General features: G+C 41.9%; 1 protein-coding gene, 1 non-coding gene and 1 pseudogene across 7 annotated transcripts in view; 1 reads left to right on the top strand and 2 right to left on the bottom strand.

The window, feature by feature from the left end:
- Positions 1 to 15,388, top strand: part of Oma1 (OMA1 zinc metallopeptidase) — a 58,629-nt gene extending 43,241 nt beyond the window's left edge. For 4 of the 6 annotated variants that reach the window (XM_036177170.1, XM_036177168.1, XM_036177172.1 and 1 more), the window contains 2 exons: positions 1,145 to 1,294; positions 14,944 to 15,388. In XM_036177170.1, the coding sequence (XP_036033063.1) occupies positions 1,145 to 1,294; positions 14,944 to 15,156 (363 nt within the window). In that variant the 3' untranslated portion in view covers positions 15,157 to 15,388. Of the gene's footprint in view, positions 1 to 1,144; positions 1,295 to 2,007; positions 2,133 to 4,478; positions 4,721 to 14,943 lie in introns of those variants that run through there. The other 2 variants (XM_036177171.1, XM_036177173.1) reach the window with 2 other exon arrangements.
- Positions 15,389 to 17,941: 2,553 nt separating this feature from the next.
- Positions 17,942 to 19,988, bottom strand: LOC118577948 (annotated as a pseudogene).
- On the bottom strand, positions 18,862 to 19,005 carry LOC118579030. The gene has a single exon (XR_004944400.1). It is a non-coding gene; the product is annotated as a small nucleolar RNA SNORA48 (small nucleolar RNA).
- Positions 19,989 to 27,490: the final 7,502 nt, after the last annotated feature.

A 27,490-nucleotide genomic window follows, 5' to 3' on the forward strand; every position in this document is an offset into this window, starting at 1 on the left:
CCAAATGACTCTTGCCCCCTCAAGTTGACATAAAACTAGCGACACAAATGTGACATTTGTCTTGCATTTTAGGTATCACAGTCTTGAAATTTAAGGCTTTTTGTTTCCACATTTTGGCCAATCTGATAGAATTTTGTCCTTAATTTATTCAAAAGTGAAATAGGAAATGCAAACACATGTTTCCTAGTTCTTATAGAAAGAGTAAATTAAGATGTGAAGAAAATTGAACAGACTTCTGAAACTTACAAGTCCTTGTATGGAGGATTTTAAAAGAATTTTTATTGCAAACAGGTTAATATAGTTCAGAATGAAACTGTTACTTCCTTCCCACTTTAAATACTTGAATTAGACTCTCAGGACAATCACTACAAACAGTTCTTAAGTAGCTTTCCATAGTGTTGTGTGTATTCATTCAAGTGTATGTGTAGGGTGTGTATATAAGTTTGTAATGGAATTGTGCCCCCCTCTACACAAGATCTGTATATATCCTTTAAAAAATAGTTAGTGTGTTTTGAATGGCTTAGATGTATTTTTTTTTTCACATAGGTGGGAACATTGGACAGGTTGATATATACATTAAGATGAACTGTTTTCTGCATGTTTGTAAATTTTTTTTCTAATTGTATCTTAAGTGTGAAGTTTCTTTAGTGCAGATGATTTTTAATAGAAAAGTTAATTTAGATGGAAGATTTTCCCCTTAATACATGTTTGCAGTGTTAGGCGTCAGGGTGGCCGGTTTGTGTCACTACAGTGCTCTATGGTATCAGCTTTGCTTTTCTCCTCCTTCTGTTTTGCAATACTGGGGCTCAAACCCAGAGCCCAGTGCATGCTGGGCATGTTACTCTACTACTGAGTTTAATTCCCAATTTGAGGTTTTCTTCTTTCAAGTAGTGAACATATTTTTTTATTAAAATAGTGATAGAAATTGGAATATTTTCAAAACATGTAGTGACACACAAGTAAACTTAAACATATTTTCTTCCTCCCTCTGCCCACCTCTCCCTCTCCTCCCCCCTCCCCTTCTCTCTCTGCTACCCCCTCTTTCTTTCGATTCCCCCTTCTTATCCCTTTGAATTCCCGGCTGAGTCACTTTTTTTAAGTGGTAGTAACTAAGCTCACTATGTGCCTTCTTATCTCTGTTCAGGCCTGTGTGGATGTAAGAGCCAGCTCAGTATTTTGGCAGCAGATGGAGTTTTCAGAGAGTCTTCATGGCCACCCAAAGTTACCAGAGTGGCTGTCGACACACCCTTCTCATGGAAACCGAGCTGAGCACTTGGACAGACTCATACCACAGGTGAGCTAACCCTGCTAATGCTGTTACTTTTTTGGTCTAGAAAAAGTGAGTTTCACTATGCAATTACTTTGGTTATTATAATTATTGAACATTGGCTTTCACAGAGTTGTAATGAAAAGGAAAGTCCTATTTACCCACAAGTCTTGGAGAGTAGATTGCTATGTACAGCTGAGTTTTCTCAATGTGTGTAGATGCAATTCTAAATGGTCTTATTAAATAAGAAACACAGAGCCAAATAAAGAGTTAAAAGCCCAGAGATCGAGCAGTAGCCAAGAGCTAAGACCACCTTATCTTACCACTCACTGCTGTCCTTCCCCTGAGAGAGAGACCTTCTTCCTGTGTCCTCTCATTTTATTGACTTTCTGTTCTGCCTTCTCATTGGTTGTAACCCAACCACATGACTTCCTTGTCACTGCCTGTCTATACAGACCTCCAGGTCTCTATGGTTCGTACTGAGATTAAAGGTTCGTCCCCGCTTGGCTGTGTCCTTGAACACACAGAGATCCTGCCTGCCATGTGATCCGATTAAGGGTGTGTGCCACCACCACCAGACTTCTGCTAAATGGCCTGCTCTTAACTCTGATCTCCAGGCAACTTTATTAACATACAAATAAAATTATATTTCAGCACAAGTAAAATAACACCATAAATGTGAAGGTCTAACTCTTTAGTGTCTGACTTTGAATTGTAACTAATTTGGTAATGTTTTAAAGCTTTAGGTGGCCCTGGAAATATAGTTCAGTTGGTGAGTGCTTGCCTGGCCTGCAGAAAACCCTGGATTGCATCTCTAGCACACCATAAACTAAGTGCAATGATGTACACCAGTAATATCAGTGCTTGGGAGGTGGAAACAGGAAAATCAGGAGTTCAAGGTCATCCCTGGCTCTACAGTGAGTTTGAGGTCAGCCTGTGCTACATGAGACCCTGTCTCAAAGAAAAAAAAAATAAGCAAAAAAGGAAAAGAAAACAACTTCAGGCATTTTTTCCAATATACTGATCATAATTTGTTTTTTTCTTAACTTTTGGTTTAAAATGTCTGTTAATAAGTTATATATAAGTTTTGGATTAAATAGATATCAACCCCCCCCCCCCCCCCCGAGACAGGGTTTCTCTGTATAGCTTTGCATCTTTCCTGGAACTAGCTTTGTAGACCAGGCTGGCCTCGAACTCACAGAGATCTGCCTGCCTCTGCCTCCCGAGTGCTGGAATTAAAGGCATGTGCCACCAACACCCGTTGTTTCTGTTTTTTTGAGGCAGGGTTATGCTACATAGCCCTGGCTGGCTTGGAACTTACTGTATAGACAAGCCTGGCCTAGAACTCACAGAGATCCTCCTCCTCCTTCTGCCTTTGCCTCCCAAGTGCTGGAATTAAAGATGTGCTCCCTCATGTCTGGCTCTTGTCAATTTTTTTGTTTGTTTGTCTGAGACTGGCTATTTGAGCCTAGGCTGGCTTTGATCTTTTGTGTAACTGAGGCTGGCCTTGAACTATTGAGTGCAGGAAGTAGAGACCCTGTGCTGTTCTATCCTGTTTTGTACAGTGCTGGGGATCCAACATAGGCTTCATGCATACTAAGCAGGAACTCTACCAACGGAGCTACATTTCCATCTCTGTGTGGCTTGGAAACAGTGGGAATTTGTTTCTAAATTTAGAAACTGGGAAATCTTAGATCAAACTTGGTGTCTTATAAGGATCCAGTTCCTGTGCATAAATGGTTGTCTACTAGTATAACCTTACATGGGGAACTAGGAAGTCTTTGGAGTCCATCCATCCATCCATCCATCCATCCATCCATCCAGCCTTTATTTATCATTGTATTTTAAGTCAAAGTCTCACTCTGGAGCTGAAGGTGGTCTTGAACTTGATCTCTTCCTACCTCAGTTTCCCCAGTGTTTGGATTATAGGCATGGGTCACTGTGCTGGTAACAGAGCATCTTTTAATAAGGCACTGGTCCCATTGGGATTGACTTTTATGACCCGATTCCATTGCAAAGGCCTGATTTTATTAAGGCTAGCACATGGGTATTAGGAATTCAGCATGTGAAGTTTGAGAGGCACAAGCATTAGTTGATTGGCACCTTTTATCTGAATCAAATCTTACTTATATCTTAAGTGAAGGAAAAACATAGCAAAAATAGTAGTGAAATTTACCTGATGTAATCTGTAGTATTACTCACCTAAGCAGGGTAGTATATGTGTTTCACCAGTAATTGATTATACTGAGGGCCAGGGAGGACCCCAGACCTGAGAGGCCCTGGGGAGGCCATGGCTTGTCTCTAAAGTCATGACACACACAGTTCTTTTCATTTTAACTCAGTGCAATTCTAAACTATGTGGCTTGTTTAAACTAGATAACGAGTTCTACTAGCCAGCTGTGATTTGAAGCCTACCCTAAATTCTCAAGTTGTCATTTCATCAAATCACTGAGGATCTTCAGATAGGTAAAAAAAAAAAAAAAAGGATGTGCTTAGGGAGGTCTGTGAAATGGTGATGAGTTGATTAGAGAGCACAGGGGACATGGCTGGAGAAACAAATGTTATTTGGGAGCCAGTGAGGAAGAAAAACAGAGGAGGTCTTTTTTTTTTTTTTTCTTCTAAAAATAAAACATCCCAGTTCAGAAATTTAATTTGAAAACTGCAGGTAAATTTCTTATATTTTTCCCCCAAGTGATTAAATTCAATTTGAAAGCAATAAAACTCTACTACAACATTGGGAATAATTCAGTGGTTGACGTGAGAATGATAGTTAGTACAAGGGTATACTGTTAATTAGAACACACAGTCATAAAGATTGGATTGTGCTGCTCTCCTAAGTCTGATTTCTGTAATGGAAGGAAGCAGCCATGTATGGAAGATGTGTGCCTACATTACCACATAGGACTGCATTTTTTTTTTTTTTTCCCTCGATTCAGAGTTTCATTGTGTAACAGCCTTGGTTGTCCTGGAACTAGTTCTGTAGACCAGGCTGGCCTCACTCAAACTCACAGAGGCCCATCTTTCTCTGCCTCTTGAGTGTGGGAACTAAAGGTGTAGGCCATCACTACCTAGCAAGATTACATTCTTAACATCATTGTTTACTTGGGATTTTAGGATTGAATTTGACTGGTGGCTTCTGTCCCCTGACCTTTGGACAGTCAGACACCTTTCTAAGGTCTAGAGCACTGACGCTCAAACTGGTTTATGGCAGACACAGTGTTGCCCTCTGGAGGTAGCCGAAGTGATGAAACTGGCAGGTTCATTCATCAAGGTGAAGGGCAGAGTTCATTCGCCTGAGGCATCCTCTGTGCTGAACTGATGAGGACACAGCCTGCTGTGGATCAGATGTTTGGGGAGAAAAACCAAGACCTTGTTCTGTGATGGGAACATAAATTTTGGTGACTTTGATTTTTAATTTCATGTGCTAAGGATTATAAGTTTATTTGATCGGATTCTTTGAATGCCATTATAAAATATATTATTTCTTGTTATAATTTGTCAACATTAAAAAGATATTAAATTATTTATGTAACATGAATCTTGAAAGGTCTTATTAATAAAAACAAACCCAGAGCCAGGTATTGGGGTGAATTCTGAAAGATCAGAGAGACAGAACAAGTCACAGCTAACCTCACCTTGCCAACTTCTCAGCCGACCCTGTTTCCTCAAACTGGAAGTCTCTGAATCATCCGAATGGATCTCAGCTGAACTGCTGCTCAAAAGCCTAAAGCTTAACCAGCTCTATTTCCTGGTTTTCACACCTTATATACCTTTCTGCTTCCTGACATCACTTCCTGGGATTAAAGGTGTGTGTGCCACCATTTTCTGGCCTCTATGTCTATCTAGTGGCTGTTCTGTTCTCTGATGCCAGATAAGTTTATTACAACATAATTATTGTAATATTGTACAATATTACAATAATATACAAAAAAGGGGAAATGTGGTAATATTGTGTCCCCCAATATGTTGTGCACCCTGATAAACTTATCTGGGGTCAGAGAACAGAATAGCCACTAGATAGACATAAAAGCCAGAAAATGGTGGTATACACACCTTTAATCCCAGGAAGTGATGGCAGGAAGCAGAAAGGTATATAAGGTGTGAGGACCAGGAACTAGAGGCTTTTAAGCTTTTAAGCTTTTAGCAGAAGTTCAGCTGAGATCCATTCAGATGAGGACTCAGAGGCTTCCAGTTTGAGGAAACAGGATTGGCTGAGAACTTGGAAAGGTGAAGTTGGCTGTGGCTTGTTTTGCTTCTCTGCTCTTTCAGTGTTCACCCCAATACCTGGCTCTGGGTTTGTTTTTATTAATAAGACCTTTTAAGATTCATGTTACAGTTTTACACATCCAACAGATGTTGAAACACTATTGCTTACTATGCTGTAGGTTTTGTAAGTGAACAACAGAGACATCCATACCCCCATCCACCCACACCATCATCTACCCACACCCCCATCCACCCACACCATCATCTACCCACACCCCCATCCACCCACACCCTTCTCTGGTTTATTCTCTAGTGAAGGAGATGGGCAGTAGGGGAGATGTGAGAGGTGAGGCTCCCTGGAGTCTCTTTGTAAAGACACTAGTCCTATTGAATAAGAATCCCATACTTATGACCTAATTTGTCCTTAAAAACCTTCTTGTAGGCTCTGTCCCCAAATATGTCCATACTAGGGGCCAAGACTACAAAGTATGGATTTCTGTGAAAAACAATTCATTCTCGGGTGGACAGCTAATATGTGAGCAGAGATGGGAGGGTTATTGGAAGAGCAGTTGATACAGAATGGCTAGGGTTGGGGAGACATTTCAGTGGGTCAGCTATTTGATGTGCAAGTGTAAAGATGTGAGTTTGGAACTCCAGAATCTGTGTAAAGCTGGGCATGGTGTGTAATCTCAGCACTCCTACAGCGAGGTTGGAGGCCGAGACAGGAGAATCCCCAGAAACCCAGGCCAGCTAGCCTGTGTGCACAGCACTGAACTAGAAGAGGCCCTTTTTATATAAGGTGAGAACCACCATCGAGAATGCCCTTTGACCTCCAGACAGGTTCCCCTGTCTGCATTCATGAACACACACATGCTCACACACTCATGCTTACAGGGTTAAAAAAGAAACTAAAATGGAATGGCTAGAGTAGGTGGTCCCAGTGGGATCTCTGACTTTGCTCAGAGATTGGATCTTAATGGAGGCTTCTGAGCATCATGTGTGGAGATGGGATGTTGTGACTTGTCCACTCCCTTTTTTTTCTGGAGGAATTTGGCATAGAATATTGTTCAGAGAACAAACTACTTCCTTTCTGTCTTTTTTGTTTGTTTGTTTTTGTTTTTGAGATAGGGTCTCTCTATGTAATCTTGGCTATCTTGGAATTCGCTACATAGATCAGGGTGGCCTCAAACTCAGATCTGCCTTCCTGCCTCTGCCTCCCCAGTGCTGGAGTTAAAGATGAATGCCACCACATTGGCCTCTTATTTTGTTTTTAAATCAAGATAGCACCATCAAATTCAGGGAAAAAAATAACCTTACAATTTTTTAAAAATGTGAATTCTGGGAAAAACAACATGTGTAAATGCCTAGTAAATATCACAATGTGATCCACTAGTATATGGAAATGATAAATATAGGTTTGTAGTAATAATATTATTTGTTGTTGGTAAGCTGATATGATATAATTTTATTTACTTGAAATAATCAGTTAGATTTAGGAAACATTTTCCACATATTTTGGTTACCATAACAACTTGGGTGAAAAACTGAAGAACAGATGTTATGTCAACCTGTTGATGTTTCATAGCGTGAGCTTCAGAATTACAGCTATGCTGTTTAGACTTTGAGTTTATGTACATCATAATTTGTCCTTGAAAGAAATACCTTATTTAAGTATTTTGTAAAATATGAATCAGTGTGAATAACAGAAATCTTGTTGAAAGGTTATTTTAAAATCAAAAGCCTTCAGGTTGATTTTTGTGTGTGTGTTCCTGCTGGTTTTCTCCCCTGCCATCACTCTTCATGAGGGTAATGGGTGGGCAATGATAGAAGACCTAGGAAACATTTAATTTGGAATTGTTGTTTAAGGTCATATAATTATAATCATAATTTGAGTAGGATTTGTTTCTAAGTATTTTAATTGTAAACAACATTCCATCTCTAGGCATGAGAATCACTCGGTAGCAGGCTGTGAATGCATTCATTTTAACCTCATTTTATTTTTAATCCTTTAAACTTTCAGGCAGCTGGGAATTTGAACTCATGTGTAAATCATTCTTATGCATTTGTAATTGGATGAAACAAATGAATAAATCATTAATATTGTGCATCTCATGAGCAGAGAATGTGTTTGGAATTACCATGAAATGTCATTGTTGGCCATGTGTAAAAACCTACACTGTTCACCTTACTGAATCTCATTTTGTCTGACATGGAGAGTGTTGAGGAAGCAAGCAGCAGCTACTGTAATTGAATTGGCCTCTGAATCCTAAGAAGCCAGAAAGCACGGCACTAACATTGTCTAAAACCTTAAAACACAACATTATGGCTGCAGCGAATGGACTGTTAGAAAAATTGCTTTGAGGGATAAGACAAGAAAGAGTAATGATATATTTTAAAATGGAGGTGCCCCCCCCCCAATACCTTGCTTTCTGTTTTCAATGGACACTTTTAATCTAATCACAAAGCCCTTCTGGCATTTCCCCTCCCCCTTTCACTTAGTTATCATTTATATGTTATAGATAAATAATTTCTGTCTTACTTGATGTGGAACATGTAGAAAAATCCCCACGTATGTCAGCAGTTGGTCCATACCTTAGTTGTTACTGGAAATAAATGTAGCCAGTGCCTTAAAAGAAAAACAAAATATATGTGTGCTTATTGCTCATTTCTTTTTAACTGTTTGAAAGATGTTTTTATAGTGTATAACACAATCCATGATGTTTGTACACATTGTGGAATGGTCAGCTCAAACTAACAAGCAGATCCTTCACCTCATAGGTGTGGAGGGTGTCAGCCCATGACCACACTTGTGGCAGTTTCAGGGGTACACTGTTACTGGTGTGTCATCTGCTGCACAGTGGTACTTAGAACTTCCTCCTTCCATCTCACTGAAGTGTTGTCCCTGACCAGCATCTCCGCATCTCTTCCCTACCATAATGGCCGCCATCCCCTCAGCTTCTATGAGCCACTTTGTTAGACCCCCATGTGAGATCACACTGTACCCCTCAGAGCCATCTGTGTGGGGACAGAAGACAAGACTTCGCATTCTGTGTTTCCTTTGGTTTTGGAATTTCGCTCTGTAGATGGGGCTGACCTTGACCTTGGGGCAGTTTCCCCAGCTCTCCATTCTGAGTGCTGGGTTCTAGCCCTGTGCTACACTGCCTGGCTAGGATTTCATCGATCTTCTGGTAGGAGGGGTTGACCAAAAAGTTTTGTTGAAAAGCCTTGCCCTTACTTCTCACTCCTGAGAGCAATTTACCTCTGTCAAAGCAGCCGTTTAGTTTATGTTCATTTACTGAAAGTCCTCAGCTACTTAGAATTCCTAACTCTTGACTGTTTCACAAACGAGTCAGACTTCAATTCCTATTGTAGTTTGTGAGAAGAAATAAATGATTTCAAACATATTTTGAGAAGTGTAATCTTGATTTGTATGAATATTTAATGAATATACCTTAGATCTTATTTAACTCAGTAGTTAATGAGGAAAATGGTAAAATGTTATAACTAATGTAAAGGAGAGTTTAACAACCATGATATAAGAAATCCTATATGACGTGTAAGTGTGATAAATCCAAAGACAATTGGATAGTCTTGTGGATGGCGCACAGGCCCTGCTAACCCGACTGGGGTTCTACAGAAGGACATTGAGTCTGGATTTTTATCAAGTCCAGGAATTGGGAACTGACACCAGATAGGGTGGTCATAAATTCTGTGAGTCCACTGGACTGTGCAGGTCACAAGAAAAAGCTGTTTACTCTGGCAATTCTCAAACCTTGTGAGGTGTCGTTAGGTTTCAGAAAATTGTTCCTCTGGCAGACGTGTAGTGATCTTCCTTCTGGCTGCAGAGCGCCAGGCCTCAGGAAAGCATTCATCCATCCTTTGTCTCTCCCTCCCTTTCCCTCCCCACCACTCCTTAGCCATTCTTCAGCCATTTTGATGCTTATGAATAAACACATAATCAGTAATAAACACAGCTAGCTATAAAAGAGCTCTACTCATAGGCCAACCAACAGTTGCTTCTTACCAGGCATGGTTCGTTCCCATTTCCATAGACAAATATAATTTTCACTATTATTAATTTTAAAATAACAGAAATAAGGCAAATATTTGGTGAGTATTTTTAGCCAAATGATATTAGTAGCTCCGGTTAAAATCAGAAGTAATTAAAATGTGTATATAGACATGAAGGCTGGTTTCAAAAATATGTATGGTGTTGTATGTATATACATGTTTATGTATGGACTGTCACAGTAAGTATAAGAAAGGCAGTAAGCTAGAATGAGCTTCCTTAGGCTAACTTTGGAAAGAGGAGAGGTGTCAGTAAGTCACATAAAATTTATTCTAGAAACCTGTAGAGTCACAGCAAATTAACTGAGAAAAAGGCTCTGCGCCATATGGGGCCTTACTTTGGAGACTTTGTCCATAAGTGCAAAGAACAATTACTTAGTAACCAATTAATTCTAGCATCAAAATATAAAAAGGGACATCAACTCTGTTTGATTCATTTCATGAGCACAAAAGATTTTGTTTCAGCCATTTGATTAAAACGTCTTTTAAAATTTATGAACTGGGATCATTAATTAGCAAACAAGTCTGTGCTATACCACAATTATTATTTACTACAAGCAGCTAAATTGTTCTCCCATTCGTAGGTGGCATCTTAAAGACACAGAGAGCAGAAATGCAGTCCTGGTCTTTGACCTCCTCTCTTTCCTGCTCTTCTGCACCCCATCCATGCCAGTCTTTGGGCTTCCTCCATGTGCATTAGGAATCTCTGTGGTCCTTCACCGCAGCCACCACCTAGAACAAGTCACCATCACCCCTCCCAGTTCTGTACCTCTCTCCAATGTCAGACTCCCTGGTCCATTACTTCTGTTAATGGCCTATTTACAACGTATAATGAGAATAACCCTTTAAATGTTATTTTCTTGCCTAAAACCTTCCAGTGTTTTCTCATGTAACTCAGAATAAGAACCTAGCCTGTTCTAGTTACTTTCTGTTGCTGTGATGAAACATGGACCAAAACCAGTCTGGGGGCGGAATGGTTTTATTGAGGTCACAGGTCACAGGCCATCAACGAAGGGAGTCAAGGCAGGAACCTGGGGTCAGGGACTAAAGCAGAGGCTGCAGGGCCACTGCTTACTAGCTTATTTATCATGGCTGGCTCAGCTTGCTTACTTATATAATCCAGGAATGGCTCTGTCCACAGTGGGCTGGACCTTCCCACATCAATCAGCAATCAAGAAAGTACCCCCATACACACCTACAGGCCAGTCTGATGGATGCAGTTGAGGTTCCTCTTCCCACCTGACTCTGCTTTATGTCAAGATGATGAAAACTAACCAGCTCAGTCCTGCAGTCTTCTGATCACATGAGCTGGCCACTGCCTGTCCTGCTCCAAGGTTTTCCTGGGGTCTAGTCATTTCATGCCAGCTTGTCTTCTTCTTATAGACACCCCCACCCCCCACCCCCACCTCGCCAGTTGTGGATTTCTCTGTTCCAGACATCACCTCCCCACAGAGGCTTTTTCTGGCCCCTTGGTGTCAAACAGCCTGTCTCCCACGGCAGTCATGCTCCCTCTTCAAACTAGATTGATCTTGTTTCCTGTTGATTGTCTGATACCGAGGAATCTATGGCCCCTGTTCTCTGTGGTCTCCCTGGTGGCTCCCACAGCTTCTGAGATACCTAGTGAATACTTAAGTGGCCATAGGATATATAATCACAGAAAAAATAGCTAAAATAGGATATTCTGCTGTAGAAATGAATAATGCTTGCAGTGCTTAGATGCTATTAGCTATAGGAAATTATGGTCAATAATGAGAAAAAGATGCTCCCAAGAACTGGCAATGTAGGAATATCAGTGTGCAAGGCAGTCTAACTTTTGCTTTTCTCCATACATTGTTAGGTTAGCAGACTCTTCAAAGTTCTGCTTGATGAACCTGTGTGTCTGTGTGGCTGAGGCCCTGCCTCCCTTTCTCCCTCACCTGTATGTCTGTGTGGCTGAGGCCCCGCCTTCCTTTCCTCTCCCTCACCTGTGTGTCTGTGTGGGTGAGGCCCTGCCCCTGCTTCTCCTCCTCACCTTTTGATGCTTACTAATAAAAAGTGGTTTGCAGGAGCTTTGATAATGTTTTTTTATTATTATTAAGAAATTTTCTATTCATTTTACATACCAACCACAGATCCCCCTCTCCTCCCTCCTCCCGCACCCCACCCCCATTTTCACCTCATCCAAGCAAAGTCTCCCATAGGGAGCCAGCAGAACCCAGTACATCCAGTTGAGGCAGGTCCAAGCTCCTCCTCCCTGCACCAAGGCTGCACAAAGTGTCCCACCATAGGCACTGGGCTCCAAAAAGCCGCCTCACATACCAGGGATGGATCCCGACCCCACTGCCAGGGGTTCCCCCAAACAGTTCAAGGTAAACAACTGTCTCACCTATCCAGAGGGACTAGTCCAGTCCCATGGGGGCTCCACAGCTATTGGTCCACAGTTCATGAGTTTCCACTAGTTTGGCTGGCCATCTCTGTATATTTTCCCATCATGATCTCAATGTCCCTTACTCATAGAATCCCTCTGCTCTCTCATTGACTGGACCCCCAGTGTTTGGCCTGGTGCCTGGCCATGGATCTCTGCATCTGCCTCCATCAGCCACTGGATGAAGGCTCTATGATGACAGTTAGGGTATTCCACCAATCTGGTTACTGGAGTAGATCAGTTCAGACACCCTCCCCACCACTGCTAGTAGTCTAAAGTGGAGTCATCTTTGTGGATTCCTGGGAACCTCCCCAGTACCCTGTTTCTCCCTATTCCCACAATGTCTCCATTTACCATGCTATCTCTTTCCTTGCTCTCCCACTCTGTCCCTGTTCCAGCTCGAGTATCTCTGTCCCTTATGTTCTCATCCAGTTGTGAATCTTTAAGGCAGCTGCTTTCATGCTCACATTCAGTCTTCCTCAGGATTCTCAGAGCTGTATATTATTGCTATTGGATTATCTTTCTATTTTCTCATACATTGTAGACTCTCCATAATATTTTATAGCATTTATTAAAATGATTATTCATAGTTTAAAATTCAGCCTGCATTTATGAAGTGCCTCTTTTATGCCAATGTGTAGAGTCAGACAAAAAATAAAGGCAATGGAAGGCATATTCTAGGTGCACATGGGGAAAATTCTCACTTTTGAAGAAATTTGAAGATTTATTTAATATGATAAGTTTGAATTTGTAAAAGGGAAAAGATATTAGCACACCAAAATGCAATAAAACATGTAGGGAGAAAGCCAAAAATAATCTAGAAAATGTTTTACTGAGATATTAAGTAAATCTTTCTATTCAAAAGATTTTGCATGTAATATAATTTTTCTTGAGAGGAAGTGGAATGCAGCAATCCATACATGAGGAAACAATGACAGGAAATCTTTATGAAGAATATAGTTTTTCTGGCAATTAAGGAAACAGGTCAAACACATCCAAAGTTTGTCTACTCAGTAGAAAGCTCATTCAGAGAAGCATGTGGTACAAAATTAGCATACAAGCATACTAGACAAAAGCAAAATTTTCAACCTTTTTATTTCTAAGCCAACTTTATTTTTAAAAAAAGTAATAGATTTTTTTTTTAACTTTTAGTAAATTTTGTATATATAAAAGAATTATTTGAGACAAGGTCTCATGTATCCCAGGCTGGCCTCAAACTTATTCTATAGCTGAGGATAACCCTAAAATTCTGATCTTTCTGAGTCTGCCTCCTAAGTGACGCAGTTATAGGCATTTGCTTCCATCCGGTTTATTCATGGTGCCGAACATTCTGCAGGTTTGGACATGTGGTATGGTATGTGCCCAACCTCTAGTACACTGAGTTTTGTTTTTTTCTCTGCCCTTACACATCCCATGCCTGTTTCCCTGTCTTTCTCCCTGTCTTCTACAGAGTTACGTGGTTTGGGGGCTGGTTATGTGCAGCAGCACTCTGCGGCCGCCCTCTGTCTGGCAGTGACTCTCTGTGCTGTTACATGCTGTTTTGGGTTTTCCCAGCTTATGTAAATCACATGCTTTGTTGCCGTTTGGTAACAATCTAGTTTTAAGCCTTCTATTTATCTTCCACCGCAGAGAACTAGATTAAACTCTCTTTCCAGCACTGTCATACCCCATACACACACACACTCACACACACACACACACACACACACACACACACACCCCACATACACACACACCCCATACACACACACACCCCATATACACACACACACACCCCATACACACACATCACACACATACACACACACCCCATACACACACACACCCCATACATAAACACATCGCACACACACACACACACACACACACACCCCATACACACACATCACACCCCCCCATACACACACACACTCTCTCTCTCACACACACACATACACCCCATACACACACACATCACACACATACATACACACAAGCACACACACACAAACGCACACACACATACACAAGCACGCACACACACATCACACACACACAAGCGGACACACACACGCACCCACACACACACACATACACACACACCCCATATACACACACACACCCCATACACACACACACACCCCATACACACACACATCACAGACATACACACACATACACACACACCCCATACACACACACACACACACACCCCATACACACACATTGCACACACACACACCCCATACATACACACATTGCACACCCCCCCCCACACACTCTCTCTCTCACACACACACATACACCCCATACACACACACATCACACACATACATACACACAAGCGCGCACACACACAAACGCACACACACATACACAAGCGCACACCCACACCCACACCCACACACACGCTGCTCTCTTCTCCAAATGATTAAAATTGATTTGGGTCGATTCAAGATTTGGTATTTTAAACTATAAACATCAGTTACAACTGAGTTACACAGTGCGTTATAATTGCTCTTCCTTTCCCGACAACATTTTATTCTCCTTAGAGTTAAAAATTGTTGTGATTTGATTTTCTGCTCCTTCTCTGTCATTAGCATCTTTTCCACCCTAGAAGGTCACAGCTGTGAGCAACTTTGTTGTTGTTGGTTTTCTTCAGTGGGTTCAGTCGTGGACATTCTATTATTTTTCTTGGGTTGAAAAAAAATCTCTTATAAAATCATTAGAGCCTCGTTAATCTGATGTTGTTCTCAGGCTCTTCGAAGGGTGATGAAACTGTTTGTTCTCTTGGAGACTTGTTTACCTCACCGTGTGGTTACTGTTCCACATGCACCTGCTACTTTAAAAAGGATGGTTACTGGACCAAGTCATGGAAAGCGATAGCAAACGTACCCGTGGTTCTTCTTCGTGCGTTATACTTGAGTTGACCTCTATTTAAACATGCAGACACGTTCTCTTACTTTTAGTTGTCTTGTGCAGACCATGTGAAGAACTGCATTGTATTCCTTCTTTGTAGGCTCTCAAACTTCGGGAGGTCTGTAATTGCCCACCCCTCTCTGGACCAGACCCTCGGCTACTGTTCAAGCTCACCGTGAAGCGTTTTCTTGAAGACTCAGGGAAGGAGGACCTAAACAACACTGTTAAGAAACAGAAGATGGATGTTCTCCCCATTCAGAAGCAGGAACAGATACCACTGACATATATAGTTGAGAAAAGAACTACAGGTTGAACTGAAATGTGTGAGACTTGGGGTATGAAGAATATAGTGATCTTCACCATTTTCATGTGACTCCTAAAAATGATGTTTTAAATGAAAAAAAAATATTCAAGGTCAAGTCATGTCTATTACAGATATCTGAATTTTTCTAGATTTGTATCTTTCATAAAATATTAATTGTATTTTAATCTATTTTGAAATACTTCCAATGTGGAAAACATCACAGAATAAATTTATATTATCATCCATACGTGCTTTAGATTTGGAAGTCAGGCCCCTAGTGGATGCATACTCTGAGGGTAGTAATTATTATAAAGAACTTCCTGCCTACAGTGGGTTTTGAAGTCTGGGTGGTTATTAAATGGGTAACTGACAGTCTGGAGGTGATGGTCTGCACTGGGGTGTGGGGGTGTGTGGAAGAGGGAAGAATTCCCAAGTGAAATACCCCTGGGTGGATGTTAGAGGCCATTTCTATCCAGAAGCACAGGAAGTGCTGCTTGTGGGTCAGGTGACCAAGGGAGCTGAACAGTGTGTGGGGAGAGGTGCAGGCATACTGTGATGATGGGGGTTTGGAGGTCCCCAGAGGACCCTGCTGTGTTCTCACTGAGGGCAATACCCAGAAAGGCAGGAGTGAGTGCTCCCTCATTCTTGCTGGTCGATGGCCAGGTGCTGTGGGAGGACATGGGGGAGGTGCTCCAGGAACATCCCTAGTGGAGCCAGAGGCTGATGACCATATTGTGTAGGGATGGAAGTAAGTTTTAAAACATGAGCTAATTTGGCAGTTTTATTTATGCTCTCAAATTGGTAGCCTTAAGTTTCCTCTTTTAGAGGGATGGTTTTCTTGAAACACATTGTCTTAGGGTTTCTATTGCTGTGAAGAGACACCATGACCATGGCAACTCTAATAAAGGAAAATATTTAATGGGGTGGCAGCTTACTGTTCTGAGGTTCTGTCATCATCATGGTAGGACATGGCAGCATGCAGGCACACATGGTGCTGGAGAAATTGCTGAGAGTTCTACATCTTTTAGGCAACAGGAAATGGTCGACTGTCACACTGAGTGAAGCTTGAGACCTCAATGCTTGTGCCCACAGTGACATATTTCCTCCAATAAGGCCACACCTCTTAATAGAGCCACTCTCTTTGTGGGTTATTTTCTTTCAAACCACTACACAATTCAATAGATACTTTGTTGGGGAATTAAAAGTGAAAGAAAATTCTTTTTGTGAGGAGTAACTGCTATCTAGGAGCTGGGCCCTTAAGAGGTTTGTTTTATTTTTACTTAAGCATATGAGTGGGAAGTATATGCAAGTGCATGTGATGCCCAAGGAGGCCAGAAAGGGTGCCAGATCCTAGAGCTGGGTTATAGGTGGTGATGAGCACCTGACATGGGTTCTGAGAACTGAACCTGGGTCCTCTGAAGGAGCAGGAAGTGTTCTTCACTATAAGACATCTCTCTAGCCCTTTTTATTTCAGTTATTACACAACCTTATGAGGTAAGTTTTATTTTCATTTCATGTTTATAAATGGGCTTGGAGAAGCTTAATAATGTGCCCAATGTCTCTTACCTAGAAAGAACAAAATTACATCTCTGGTTTCCAGTTTGTTCATTTGCACAAGCCTCACGTACCAGAGACAAAGCTATAAAAGGACAAGGAACAAATTGCATTCTCGATTATCCGTTTGCTTCAATACAGGTGAACTTCAAAGAAGTATAAATCAGAGGAGTATGCAAGTATAAAAGCACTGTGTTGTCTGCAGGGTGGTTTTCTAAGTCTTCTTAGAGCCTTGTGTCAATCTTCATGAGAAACTTGGGGTAAGGTAGAGTGGCAGAGCAGGTCCCCCACCCCCAAAGCTTGTGAAATCTCACGTGGGATATATCTTGATGCTTAGACAGAATGCCTAGTTGGCATGAAGACAAGTTTGAGCCTACTTACGTTTTTCTGGTCCCGCTGTCTTGTTTATAACATATTTCTTGATCTGCACACAAAACTGCAGTTGTAAGGGGAGTGTCACAGGAGCTGTTATCCATGTTGCCGTTCTTTATGCTCCTGGTGACTGGTTTTGTAAGAAGACGTTTGGAGAATGTCTCCCACAGGTGAACAGTCAAGTTTTGACATCTGTGGAGAGTTCCTAAGAAAACAGTGTGCTGCAGTCCTTACTCTTCTTTTTTCTTCTCTCTGGCAAAGCTAATCATGTTGTTCAGACGTCTTAGAAACTGCATGCAAGTTGACACTATGTCAGAAAGAGCATGGATAAATTCATGTCTTTTAGTAAATACAAAAGTTTTTTTTTCTTTTTATTCTTTCTTTTTTTTTCCTTTTTGGTTTTTTGAGACGGGATTTCTCTGTGAAACAGTCCTGGCTGTCCTAGAACTCACTCTGTAGACCAGGCTGGCCTCGAACTCACAGAGGTTCACCTGACTCTGCCTCCTGAGTGCTGGGATTAAAGGTGTGTGCCACCGCCCTGCTGATACAAGTTTTTAAACTATAGAATCAAGTAGAGACATGTTGGATTTCACCTCAGGATGTTCTGGAGTCTCTTAGGAGAAATTAAATAGTGGTTGATGGTAAGATCCATTCAAGTTCTTTTTTTTTTTTTGCCTCAAAAGGTGACATTTATGTATGTATGTATGTATGTATGTATGTATGTATGTATTTAGAGAGAACCAAAAACAACAACAACAAAAAACAAAAACAAGATGTCCATCCCTTGGTTCCCTTTCCTCCCCCCTCCAGCTGTTCCTCAGCCCCCCAGTACTGAATCCTGGCTAGGGCCAGGTAGCAGGACAGCCCCTCAAATGAGGTCAGCAACATTGAGGGGCATCTCTTAATGGAAGTGTTGTAGAACGTCTCAATGTCTCGAAGAGTCCTTTTGTCTTCTGTCACCATGTTAATAGCCACACCTTTATGGCCAAAGTGACCACCATGACCAATTCTGTAGATGTAGTTTTCCCTGTTGGTGGAAAGGTCGTAATTGATGACTAGGGAGACCTGCTGTACATCAGTGCCTCTGGCCAACAGGTCAGTGGTAATTAATACTCTGCTAGAACCAGACCGGAACTCCCTCATGATCACATCTCATTCCTTTTGGTCCATATCTCCATGCATGGCAGAAACAGTAAAATCCCCGGCATGCATGCATCTTCTCAGTGAGCTAATCCACCTTCTTTCTGGTATTGATAAAGATTACTGCCTGGGTGATGGTCAGGGTTTCATACAAGTCACACAATGTGTCAAGCCTCCACTCCCTCTAGGGTCAATTCTTCCTTCTTGACAAGGATCCAGATGGGGTCTCTCATGAACCTCTTGGTCACTTCAAGGACATCAGAGGGCATTGTAGCAGACAACAATGTTGTCCATGTGTTACTGTTAAGCTTTTGGAATATATCATAGATCTGGTCCTTGAACCCACATTTCATCTGCTTCATCTAAGTACAAACATCTTGATGTATTTAGTTAAGTATATCAAACACCCAGCCAGGGGTGCCCACAATGATATGGGGAGCTTCCATTTGCATCTTTTGCACCTCAGCACAGACATTGGTGCCCCCAATACAGGCATGACAAGAGGCACACATGTAATCCCCTAATACCATGACCACTTTTTGTATTCTGTAGCCCAGGCTGGCCTCAAACACAGAGATCTGCCTGCCTCTGCCTCCTGAGTTCTGAGGTTAAAGACATGTGCCACCACCACCTGGCAGCATCAGGATTTTATGCACCCTAGGCATGAAACAGCTTTGGCCACCAAGTCAGGCATCAAGCTAGGATGAACAAAGGACTGTCAGCTGCTCTGCCCCTGACTGATATAAGAGCAGCACCACCAACAAGGTGTCTCTTTGCCCATTGCCAGGGTTTCCATTCAAGTTCTTTTCCTGTGAATAGAGCATACAGATGTTGAGAGGTTAGCTCAGCAGTTAGGATCATGACAACAATAGATCCAAGGTACAATTTAATTTAATTTCTCCTCTAATGCAGATCTATATATTTGCCATTAAATGTTTGAACCTAATAGTGCTTGGGACATTATAGGCATTTAGTTAATATTTTATTTCCATTATATAATCAATATAAATCATTTGTTCAAAGATTATTTTTTAAAAGAGAAGGAACTATACTTGGTAAAAATTTTATTTGATACCGGTTAAGTACCTGGGGTCCCAAGAAATTTTTGAGTCCTCATTCTTCTTTGGTAAATGAGTACAGTAAACCCTGAGATTCTGGTGCAGTTATCCCATGAGAGATACACATAAGGCATTCTGCATAGTCTAGAGCTCTGAGCACAATACAGTTCACACCACTTTTATTGATGCTTTCTTTGTGCTAAGTGTAGTGCTAAAGGCACTGCTGGACTTCACTGCACTCTTGTATAAGGCAGATAAATATCACCCCCATTTCCATTGTAAATCAGGAAACTAAAGTTTAGAAGGAGAATGAAAACTTGTTTGGGTTAATCTGTTAAAAGATAAGGAACAATTTTTTTTCTAGTAAGAACAGACAGAGAAACTGAAACTCTATCAAGAAAATGTATTGTCTTACCTAATAAAACTCGCCGGAAGATACTAGTTTCGGATACAGTTTAATACAAAGCATCATGATGTCATCAAAGAAGTGGCTCATTTCCTTCAGTTTTTTCCAGCTCTGGCTTCACTCCGCTTTGATATCTAAATGGCTGCCAGCAACTCCCAGGGCGACAAGCCTCGTTTATCCAAATGTGAAGAGTGACTGTCCATACAGCCATTGAAACACACTTTCAACACTAACTGCTTTCTGAAGCAGTTGCCATGGTAGCAGCTGGGATTATCCTGATTGCCTTGGACCTCATGCATAGCATCCATCATTGTGACTGAGAATGGGTGCAGTTTCCAGCACCCAAACAGAATCATGCCACAGGGTTGGAGGGATGCAGACACAGCACATCTGGACTGGTCAGTGAGTAGCAAGCCTAGAAGTGAACTCCGCTGTGTCTGATCTCCTTCAGCAGGCAAAGAAACAAACCTGATCTTTAAAAAGTTGGCCTGAAATGCTTAATCTGAGCAAAGATAATGTAGACTAAATCACATTGCTGTAATAGTAAGTTTGCATGTGTATGCTCGGTATGCTTGCTTAAACTATGCTAGGATTGTTTTAATCTGAACCTGTGAGATCAAAGGCTAAATGGTGTTTTGCCATAGGGAAGAAAAAAGCTTGGAGGAACGAGGTAAGTTGTCTGAGTGGGGTCTTCCAGTTCAGATAGCTGAACTGGTTGAAATTTGTCAGCCAGAGTGCTTCCCGCAAAACTGCATTCTTGTGGGGAGCAGGCGTTGCCTCCATCTTTTATCTAGAATCCTGAACTGGGAGCTGTTAGGCAGAGTGTGTCCAGCCCTGCTTGTGTATTGATGGCATAACTGTGAGAGCAGCCCTCGTTTTCTGATTCCAAAGTGTGACTCTCACCCAGACGCTGCCACTTCTCTGGGGGATCTCATAGAGCCGGAGAAGCTAGGAAGTGTGTTTCCATCCACCCTCGCTTTTGGATGTCAGGGCCAACACTTCTTCTCCCTTATTTAGAAGACTTCATGTTACTGGTCTGTACAGGGTGGGGGGAAAAGCTCTCCTATGCTTGTTCATACCTGTGACAGGTAAAGTCCTCGCTACTCACCTTCTAATGTGTTTATTGGAGCCCAGAGAGTTCTTTAGCAGCTGTGAGAAACAGCTCTCATTTATTTCTGGGCATAAATCCTGAGGGTTCTATCTGTGGACGCTTTTCTCCTTGTGTCACAGTTAGACATCTTGATGCCTAACCAGGGTCTCTCTGTTTAGGAGTGGAGACTAGTGAGGGACATGTAATGTGGTCTGGTTTCTAGCTTGTGTAACTCTATGATGTCATCAGCTACCAACTGGGGGACTGAAAAGATAGTGGGTAAAGTGCTGCTGAGCTGGTGTGGAAATCTGAGTTCAGATTTCCACACCCACAACAAATGGTAGTCACTGTGACCTGTCTGTAACCCCAGCCCTGGGAGTAGAGATACGTGAGTCCTTGTAGTTCATTGGATAGCTAATATAGTCAGACAGTGAAAGATAATGTCTGAAAAAAATTGGGGTGGAGAGAATGATATTTCCCATTGACCTCTGGCCTCCATGCACACATGCATAGACTGATGTATGTGTATTATATTCACACACATGGATACACCACAGGCATATACTCTTTTCCACAAGACCAAGAAGGGTCTCTGATCATTGCAGGTCTGAAGTGTTACCAAAATTCTAGCCAGAAGAACAGACATTTGTGATTTTAATTTACTTGGGTAGAACTTTACGTGAGAGAAAATGAAACTTTTAAGCAGGCTCTTGGAAATGTTGAGCCTTGCTGGTACATTTCTGCCTCCATCTTCATTCACTGGTTTAAAATCAGGTCTGCTTCCCCCACCTCCAGAATTCACAAACTATAATACAATTAACATGGATTAATTTTAACCAGCAGATCAAAAGTATAACTGTGTTTTGTAGGGTAGATGATGGGTTATCTATGTAGTTGGAGTTTTCCTGCCTGGCCCAGTCAGGACAAATCTCACTTACCCGCCAGTCCCACAGTTGCTCAGACCCAATCAAGAAAGAACACAGAAACTTACATTGTTTACAAACTGTATGGCTGTGGCAGGCTTCTTGTTATCTACTTCTTCTCTCTTAAATTAACCCATTTCTGTTAGTCTATACTTTGCCACATGGCTTGTGGCTTACCAGTGTCTTTACATGTTGCTTCTCATGGCGGCGGCTGGAGGTGTCTCCCTCCAACCTTCTACTTCCCAGAATTCTCTTCTCTCTTGTCCCGCCTATACTTCCTGCCTGGCCACTGGCCAATCAGAACTTTATTTACACAGAGCGCTATCCACAGCATATCTACTCAAGGATTCTGTTGTTCCATTTTAAAGATATATTTTCTAAAGTAACTTGCTTTTGCACAGACACAAATTGGGTTTAAGTTTTCCCACAATGAGTTCCTGTTGATGTTACTGTAGAGAATCAAGTGAAAAAAAATCACTGGTGGTGTTTTCCTTTTGGAGAGAGGGGCCATTGACGTTGCCCTGCCCCGTTCCCAGGACTCTTGTGACTTCCAAATATAACAACATCCATTTGCTTTATACAACATGCAGAAGTCTATATTGGCACATGGTGATTCTTTGTTTGTTTTGTTCTACTATTTGATATGAAATCTTGCTCTATAAATTCATCTCCAAGTTAGCAGGGCTGGAATCAGTGAACATGGGCTCAGAGTCTCATCCTCACCCTTTTGGAATGATTCTTGGGTATATTCCTGTGAGTCATCAGATCAACCCATAGGGCTGAGTTCCAGTGGGCCACAGCTTTACTTTCCATATATCTGTTACAGCTTGTTCTCTTCCCTCTGTCTCACCCTCCCCTCTCCTCCTAAGTGCCTTCTGGGTTCAACTGAATTACATAGAGTTCATCTGTCCCACCCTCATGCTTATGTCTTAAGGCCACACTTTTGAGGAACCCAAACTATGAAGTTAGCTACCAAATGTTATTAAGTGCCTGCAACAAGCCCACTCTGTGGAAGAAGTTAAAGTTCAGGAGAGTGGAGTAACTGGCTCCTGGCTGCACAGCAAGGATCTCCAAGAACCCTCAACTCTTAGGTTGTTTTGAGAAAGTAACAAATCAGTTCCTCCACAGAAATGTGACTGTGTTTTTTTTAAATCACTTTATATACATTGTTGTTTTGCCTCTTCATAGTTCCACTTCTAGTGTGCTAGAAAGGGCCTCTCCCCTCTGAGCTGCATTTGCAGCAGGTACCACTTCTAATAAGACACAGGTGTCCAGAGTAGCCACCAGTATGATCAAGGATACTAGCTACTCTTTTGGGTCACGTAACCTCCAGAGCAGTATGTTTGAATCTGTTATCCATGATTCGTATGGTCCAGAGTGACCCTAGCAGCCACTGTAAAGTAAGAATTTTGATTTGGAAATCATAGTCCATGTATCCATCAGGTGATGTTTATATGCATAGGACAGTTTGTCTGAGAGCAGTTAACCTAACAGCCAGACCAGGTTGCAGGTAACACTCAGTGGTCTGACCTTATTCAAAACACAGGAGTCTGTTGGGAGTTGAAATGTGAGAGGAATACAGAATAGGGGATGCCTGGCTTGAGGGAGCCTTCTCAGTAGCCCTCAAAGACTCTGATGAGGGCCTTGGGCTTAGATTGTCTTGGAAATTGGGTCATTTGGGAACAATAAAATAAAGTTACTAACAATATGAGCAACAATGAAAAAGGAATAATGGCTGCCAGTCATCATTGAGACTCCTTTATGAGCAAGTCTGGAAAGCACTTGACATGCATGAGCTGACTTGATATCTGGCTCAGTTCTCCCAGGTGATTAGGATTATCTCACTTCATGAACAAGAAACCTGGAACCCAAAGGGTCTAAGGGACTTGACCCTGACCTCCTTGTCAAGGCTCCCTTGACCGTCTGGGCTCCTGATACCCAGGTGTTGGTGATAGATTGGCTCTTTGTTAGTCATTAATGTGATGTAGAAAAGCATGTTTAGAATCATGGACATCATTAGTCTGTGACCTCTCTTACCTGGGATGGCTTCTGTCTTACCAAACATTCCATGACACCAGTCTCCTGGAGCATGTGAGGGGGCAGGGCTTGGCACAGAGCTCACAATCCTTATTAATTGCCCCATTTCCTTCTCACCAATGGCTTATGCTCTACCTACATTCAAAGATGATTTACAGAAGAAAGTTTGGGGCCAAAGCCTAAGAGATTGCTTCTTGTCAGATACCTATTTAAGGGAATCTTTTGTATAAGGAAGCTCATTTCAAGAGAAAGATGATGTAGCCTGATCAATAGTTTTTGTTTTCCTCTCCAGATAGCACTGAGTAATAATTAGCCTATCCCCACCCTGTTTCCATATTCTCTGCTGCTGTCTCTGAACTGTTTCTAGTAACCTGACAGAGCTGGAGATCCCTCCTGAGCCCATCCTCAGTAATACCAGAAAGACAAGTAGAGTTCTCATGACCAAGTTCAAGTCCTCTTGTTAACCAAAATGTTGATGACTTTATGCATGTTATTTGCTTTTCTCATTGCTAAAGGGAATTTAAGAAAGACAGATTTAGTTTGGCTCACTAACATGGTTTGAGGCTACAATCATAGTCATAGTGGGGAAGTCATGGAGACAGGAATGTGAGGCAGCTGCTCACATTGCATCTACAGGAAGCAGAGAGAGATGAAGGCTAGTTTCCAGCTCAAGTTTTCCTTTGTATTCAGTCTGAGACCCCAAACCATGGAGTTCTGCTCTACAACAAAAGGTGAGTCTTCTATCCTTAGTTAAACCTTTCTAGGGAAACCCCCTCATAGACACATCCATTTGTGTGTTTGAATAGTGTTTTCATGTCCCATTAGATTGGCAATCAGGATTGACCATATGAAATGTCCAAAACATGTTGCTGACAAAAATAATACAAAATTAAGAATAACATTATGTTTGGGCTACTGATACCAAGAATAGAGGTGATTACTTACAGAAGATGTGAATACAGATGACACCAAAGAACTGTCTTTCTCTTCTCCAGAACTGAAACCAGTGCCGCACAAATTCTGCACTGTGAACCTCCTCAGGCTATCACTCATCCAGACTGTGATGTGAGTAACACCCTATGGAGTTATACAGCAAGACAACCTCATCCATGGTACCTTTCCAAAACATCACTGTGGTAGTAGGAATAGGCATGACCTCCATAAGACTCATGTGTTTGAATGCTTGACCATAGGGAGTGGCACTATTAGGAGATGTGGCCTTATTGGAGGAAGTGCGCCACTGTGGAGGTGAGCTTAGAGGTCTTATATGCTCAAGCTACACCCAGTGTGGAAGACAATTCATTTCTGTTGTCTGCAGATCAAGATGTAGAACTCTCAGCTACCTCTCCAACACCATGTCTGCCTGCATGATGCCTTGCTTCCCATCATGACAATAATGGACTAAACCTTTGAAACTGCAAGCCAGTCCAAATTACATGTTTTCCATAGTCATAAGAGTTCCCATAGTCATAGTGTCTCTTCACAGTAATAGAAACCCTAACTAAGACAATCACTAAGGGTGAACAGAATTTGCCCTGGTTACCTTTTATTAACATTTATAATAGTAGTCAAGGGTAATAATTAGCATGAGATGCAATGTGTCCGGGACCTTCCTCAACCTGTGCATATTCAGTTTTATGTACTAGTCAATATCCGTCCTTCCTCTTTTCCAGCAAACTGCACATTCAGTGGCAGTGTGTCTTGCCCAAGAGAATGAATCATGAGCTTAGTGCTCTTTACCAGCCAGTAACTGATCTTGAAGCAATGAGTGGCCAGTTCTGCCAATCAGAAATAAAGTAAAGGAAATATTTTGCAGGGGAAATAAGTGTTTTTTTTTTTTTTTCTTTTTCTTTTTTCTTCACTTTTAAGAGAAGCTATGGCTGGGCGGTGGTGGCGCATGCCTTTAACCCCAGCACTCAGGAGGCAGAGGCAGGTGGATCTCTGTGAGTTCAAGGCCAGCCTGGTCTATGGAGTGAGATCCAGGACAGGCGCAAAGCTACACAGAGAAACCCTGTCTCAAAACAAAACAACAACAACAAACAAACAAACAACAAAAAAAGAGAGATAGAGAGAGAGAAGCTGTGGACAAAGTTGTCTTTGCTAGGAGTCTAACTGAGCCTGAAGATCTTGTTTGTATCCATGTGTTCATTCTATGAGATGCTGTCCCAACATCACTGAGTATCTGAGCTGGCACTTCTTCTGTTATAAGCATCTCACGGAATGAAATGTTTAATATTTCCATTATTTATGCTGCTGTTATTTGATTATTCTCTCCTTTGCACCAAGGAGTATTTGTATGGATGAGCTAATGTTCACAGTTTCATTACACAAATGAGGAAAGCAGGGCTTAAGAAACGTTAATCAGTGGACACACATCATACGCTAGTAGGTAAGAAGGCTTCAAAGCAGGTTTGTCTGAGCCTATGGTCTTTCTGCCACTGTTCTGCTAGAGGCAGCCCATGGTCCAGGAATTGTATACCAGGGACACTGTGCTGGCCAAGCAAACAAAACATCTCAACACGGGGCAGCTTGATTGAGTGGGGGGAGTTCTCAGTTATTGGAACTGTCTGAGTAAAGACAAGCCTACCATCTGTCAGGGTTGCTAGAGAAGAGACTCAGGCTCCAAAGGCAAAGGAAATAAAGATAGCCCATGACTGAGAGGCAAACACTCCATAAATGTGTGCTGGAATGGAGCCAAATGAGCTCCAAGAAGAGAAGAAAATGAAGTTGCTGTCTTGGTTACTGTCCTATTGCTGTGAAGAGACACCATGACCAAGGAAACTTATCAAAGAAAGCATTGAATTGGGGCCTTGCTTACAGTTTTAAAGGTCGAGTCCATGACCATTATAGCAGGAAGCATGGCGGCAGATATGCAGGCATGGTGCTGGAGCAATGGCTGAGAGCATAAATCTTAGCCACAGGCAGCAGACAGAGAGAGAGAGAGAGAGAGAGAGAGAGAGAGAGAGAGAGAGAGAGAGAGAGATGAGGCATGAGCCTGGCATGGGCTTTTGAACCCTTAAAGCCCACCCCCAGTGACGCGCCTCCTCCAGTAAGGCCACGCCTCCTAATCCTTCCTAAACAATCAACCAACTGGGACCAAACATTGAAGTATATGAGCTGATGGGTATTCTCATTTAAACCACCACAGCTACAGACTGGGCAAACCAGAGTTTCAGTATGATGACACAGCGTTTCAGGCTTCTGTTTGAGGAGATGGGTCCGATGTCTCTGCTCCTGGACCACAGAGGGCATTGGCGTCACAAATGTGAGCTTCAGTGCTGGGTCTCCATTAAAGTGTCAGATCAGCTACTTTGCTACAAACCTTGGTTTCTTCCTTTGTCAAATGGGAAGATGGCCTCCATGAACTTTCCAGGTCCACTGTGAAGAGTAAATGGGATGGTGGCATACTTTCAAAGCTATATGTTGATGACCTACTATGTACCTTAGCTTTGTGCTCATACAATGTGAGCTGGAGAATACTTCCCAAATTAAAAATACTATGTAGTCTTTGTTTAAAAACATTTCCAAGTCCTCCTCCCTTGTACTCCAGCAAAGGAACAAGGATAAAGGAACAAAACCAAACCACAGGACTCCATTTATCTATTTTGAAATAAATTGAACTCTTATCTAGGAAAGTAGAAGAAATGGTTCCAATGGACAGACTTTCCAGCAAGACAAATCCCCCAATGGCCTCTCTCTGCCACTGCTCAATAATAGTGTTTGCTATAAATCAGAGAGCTTCTTTATCAAGTGCCTTGGAAAC

Source organism: Onychomys torridus, chromosome 2, assembly GCF_903995425.1.
Source record: "Onychomys torridus chromosome 2, mOncTor1.1, whole genome shotgun sequence".
In the NCBI taxonomy this organism is placed as follows: domain Eukaryota; kingdom Metazoa; phylum Chordata; class Mammalia; order Rodentia; family Cricetidae; genus Onychomys; species Onychomys torridus.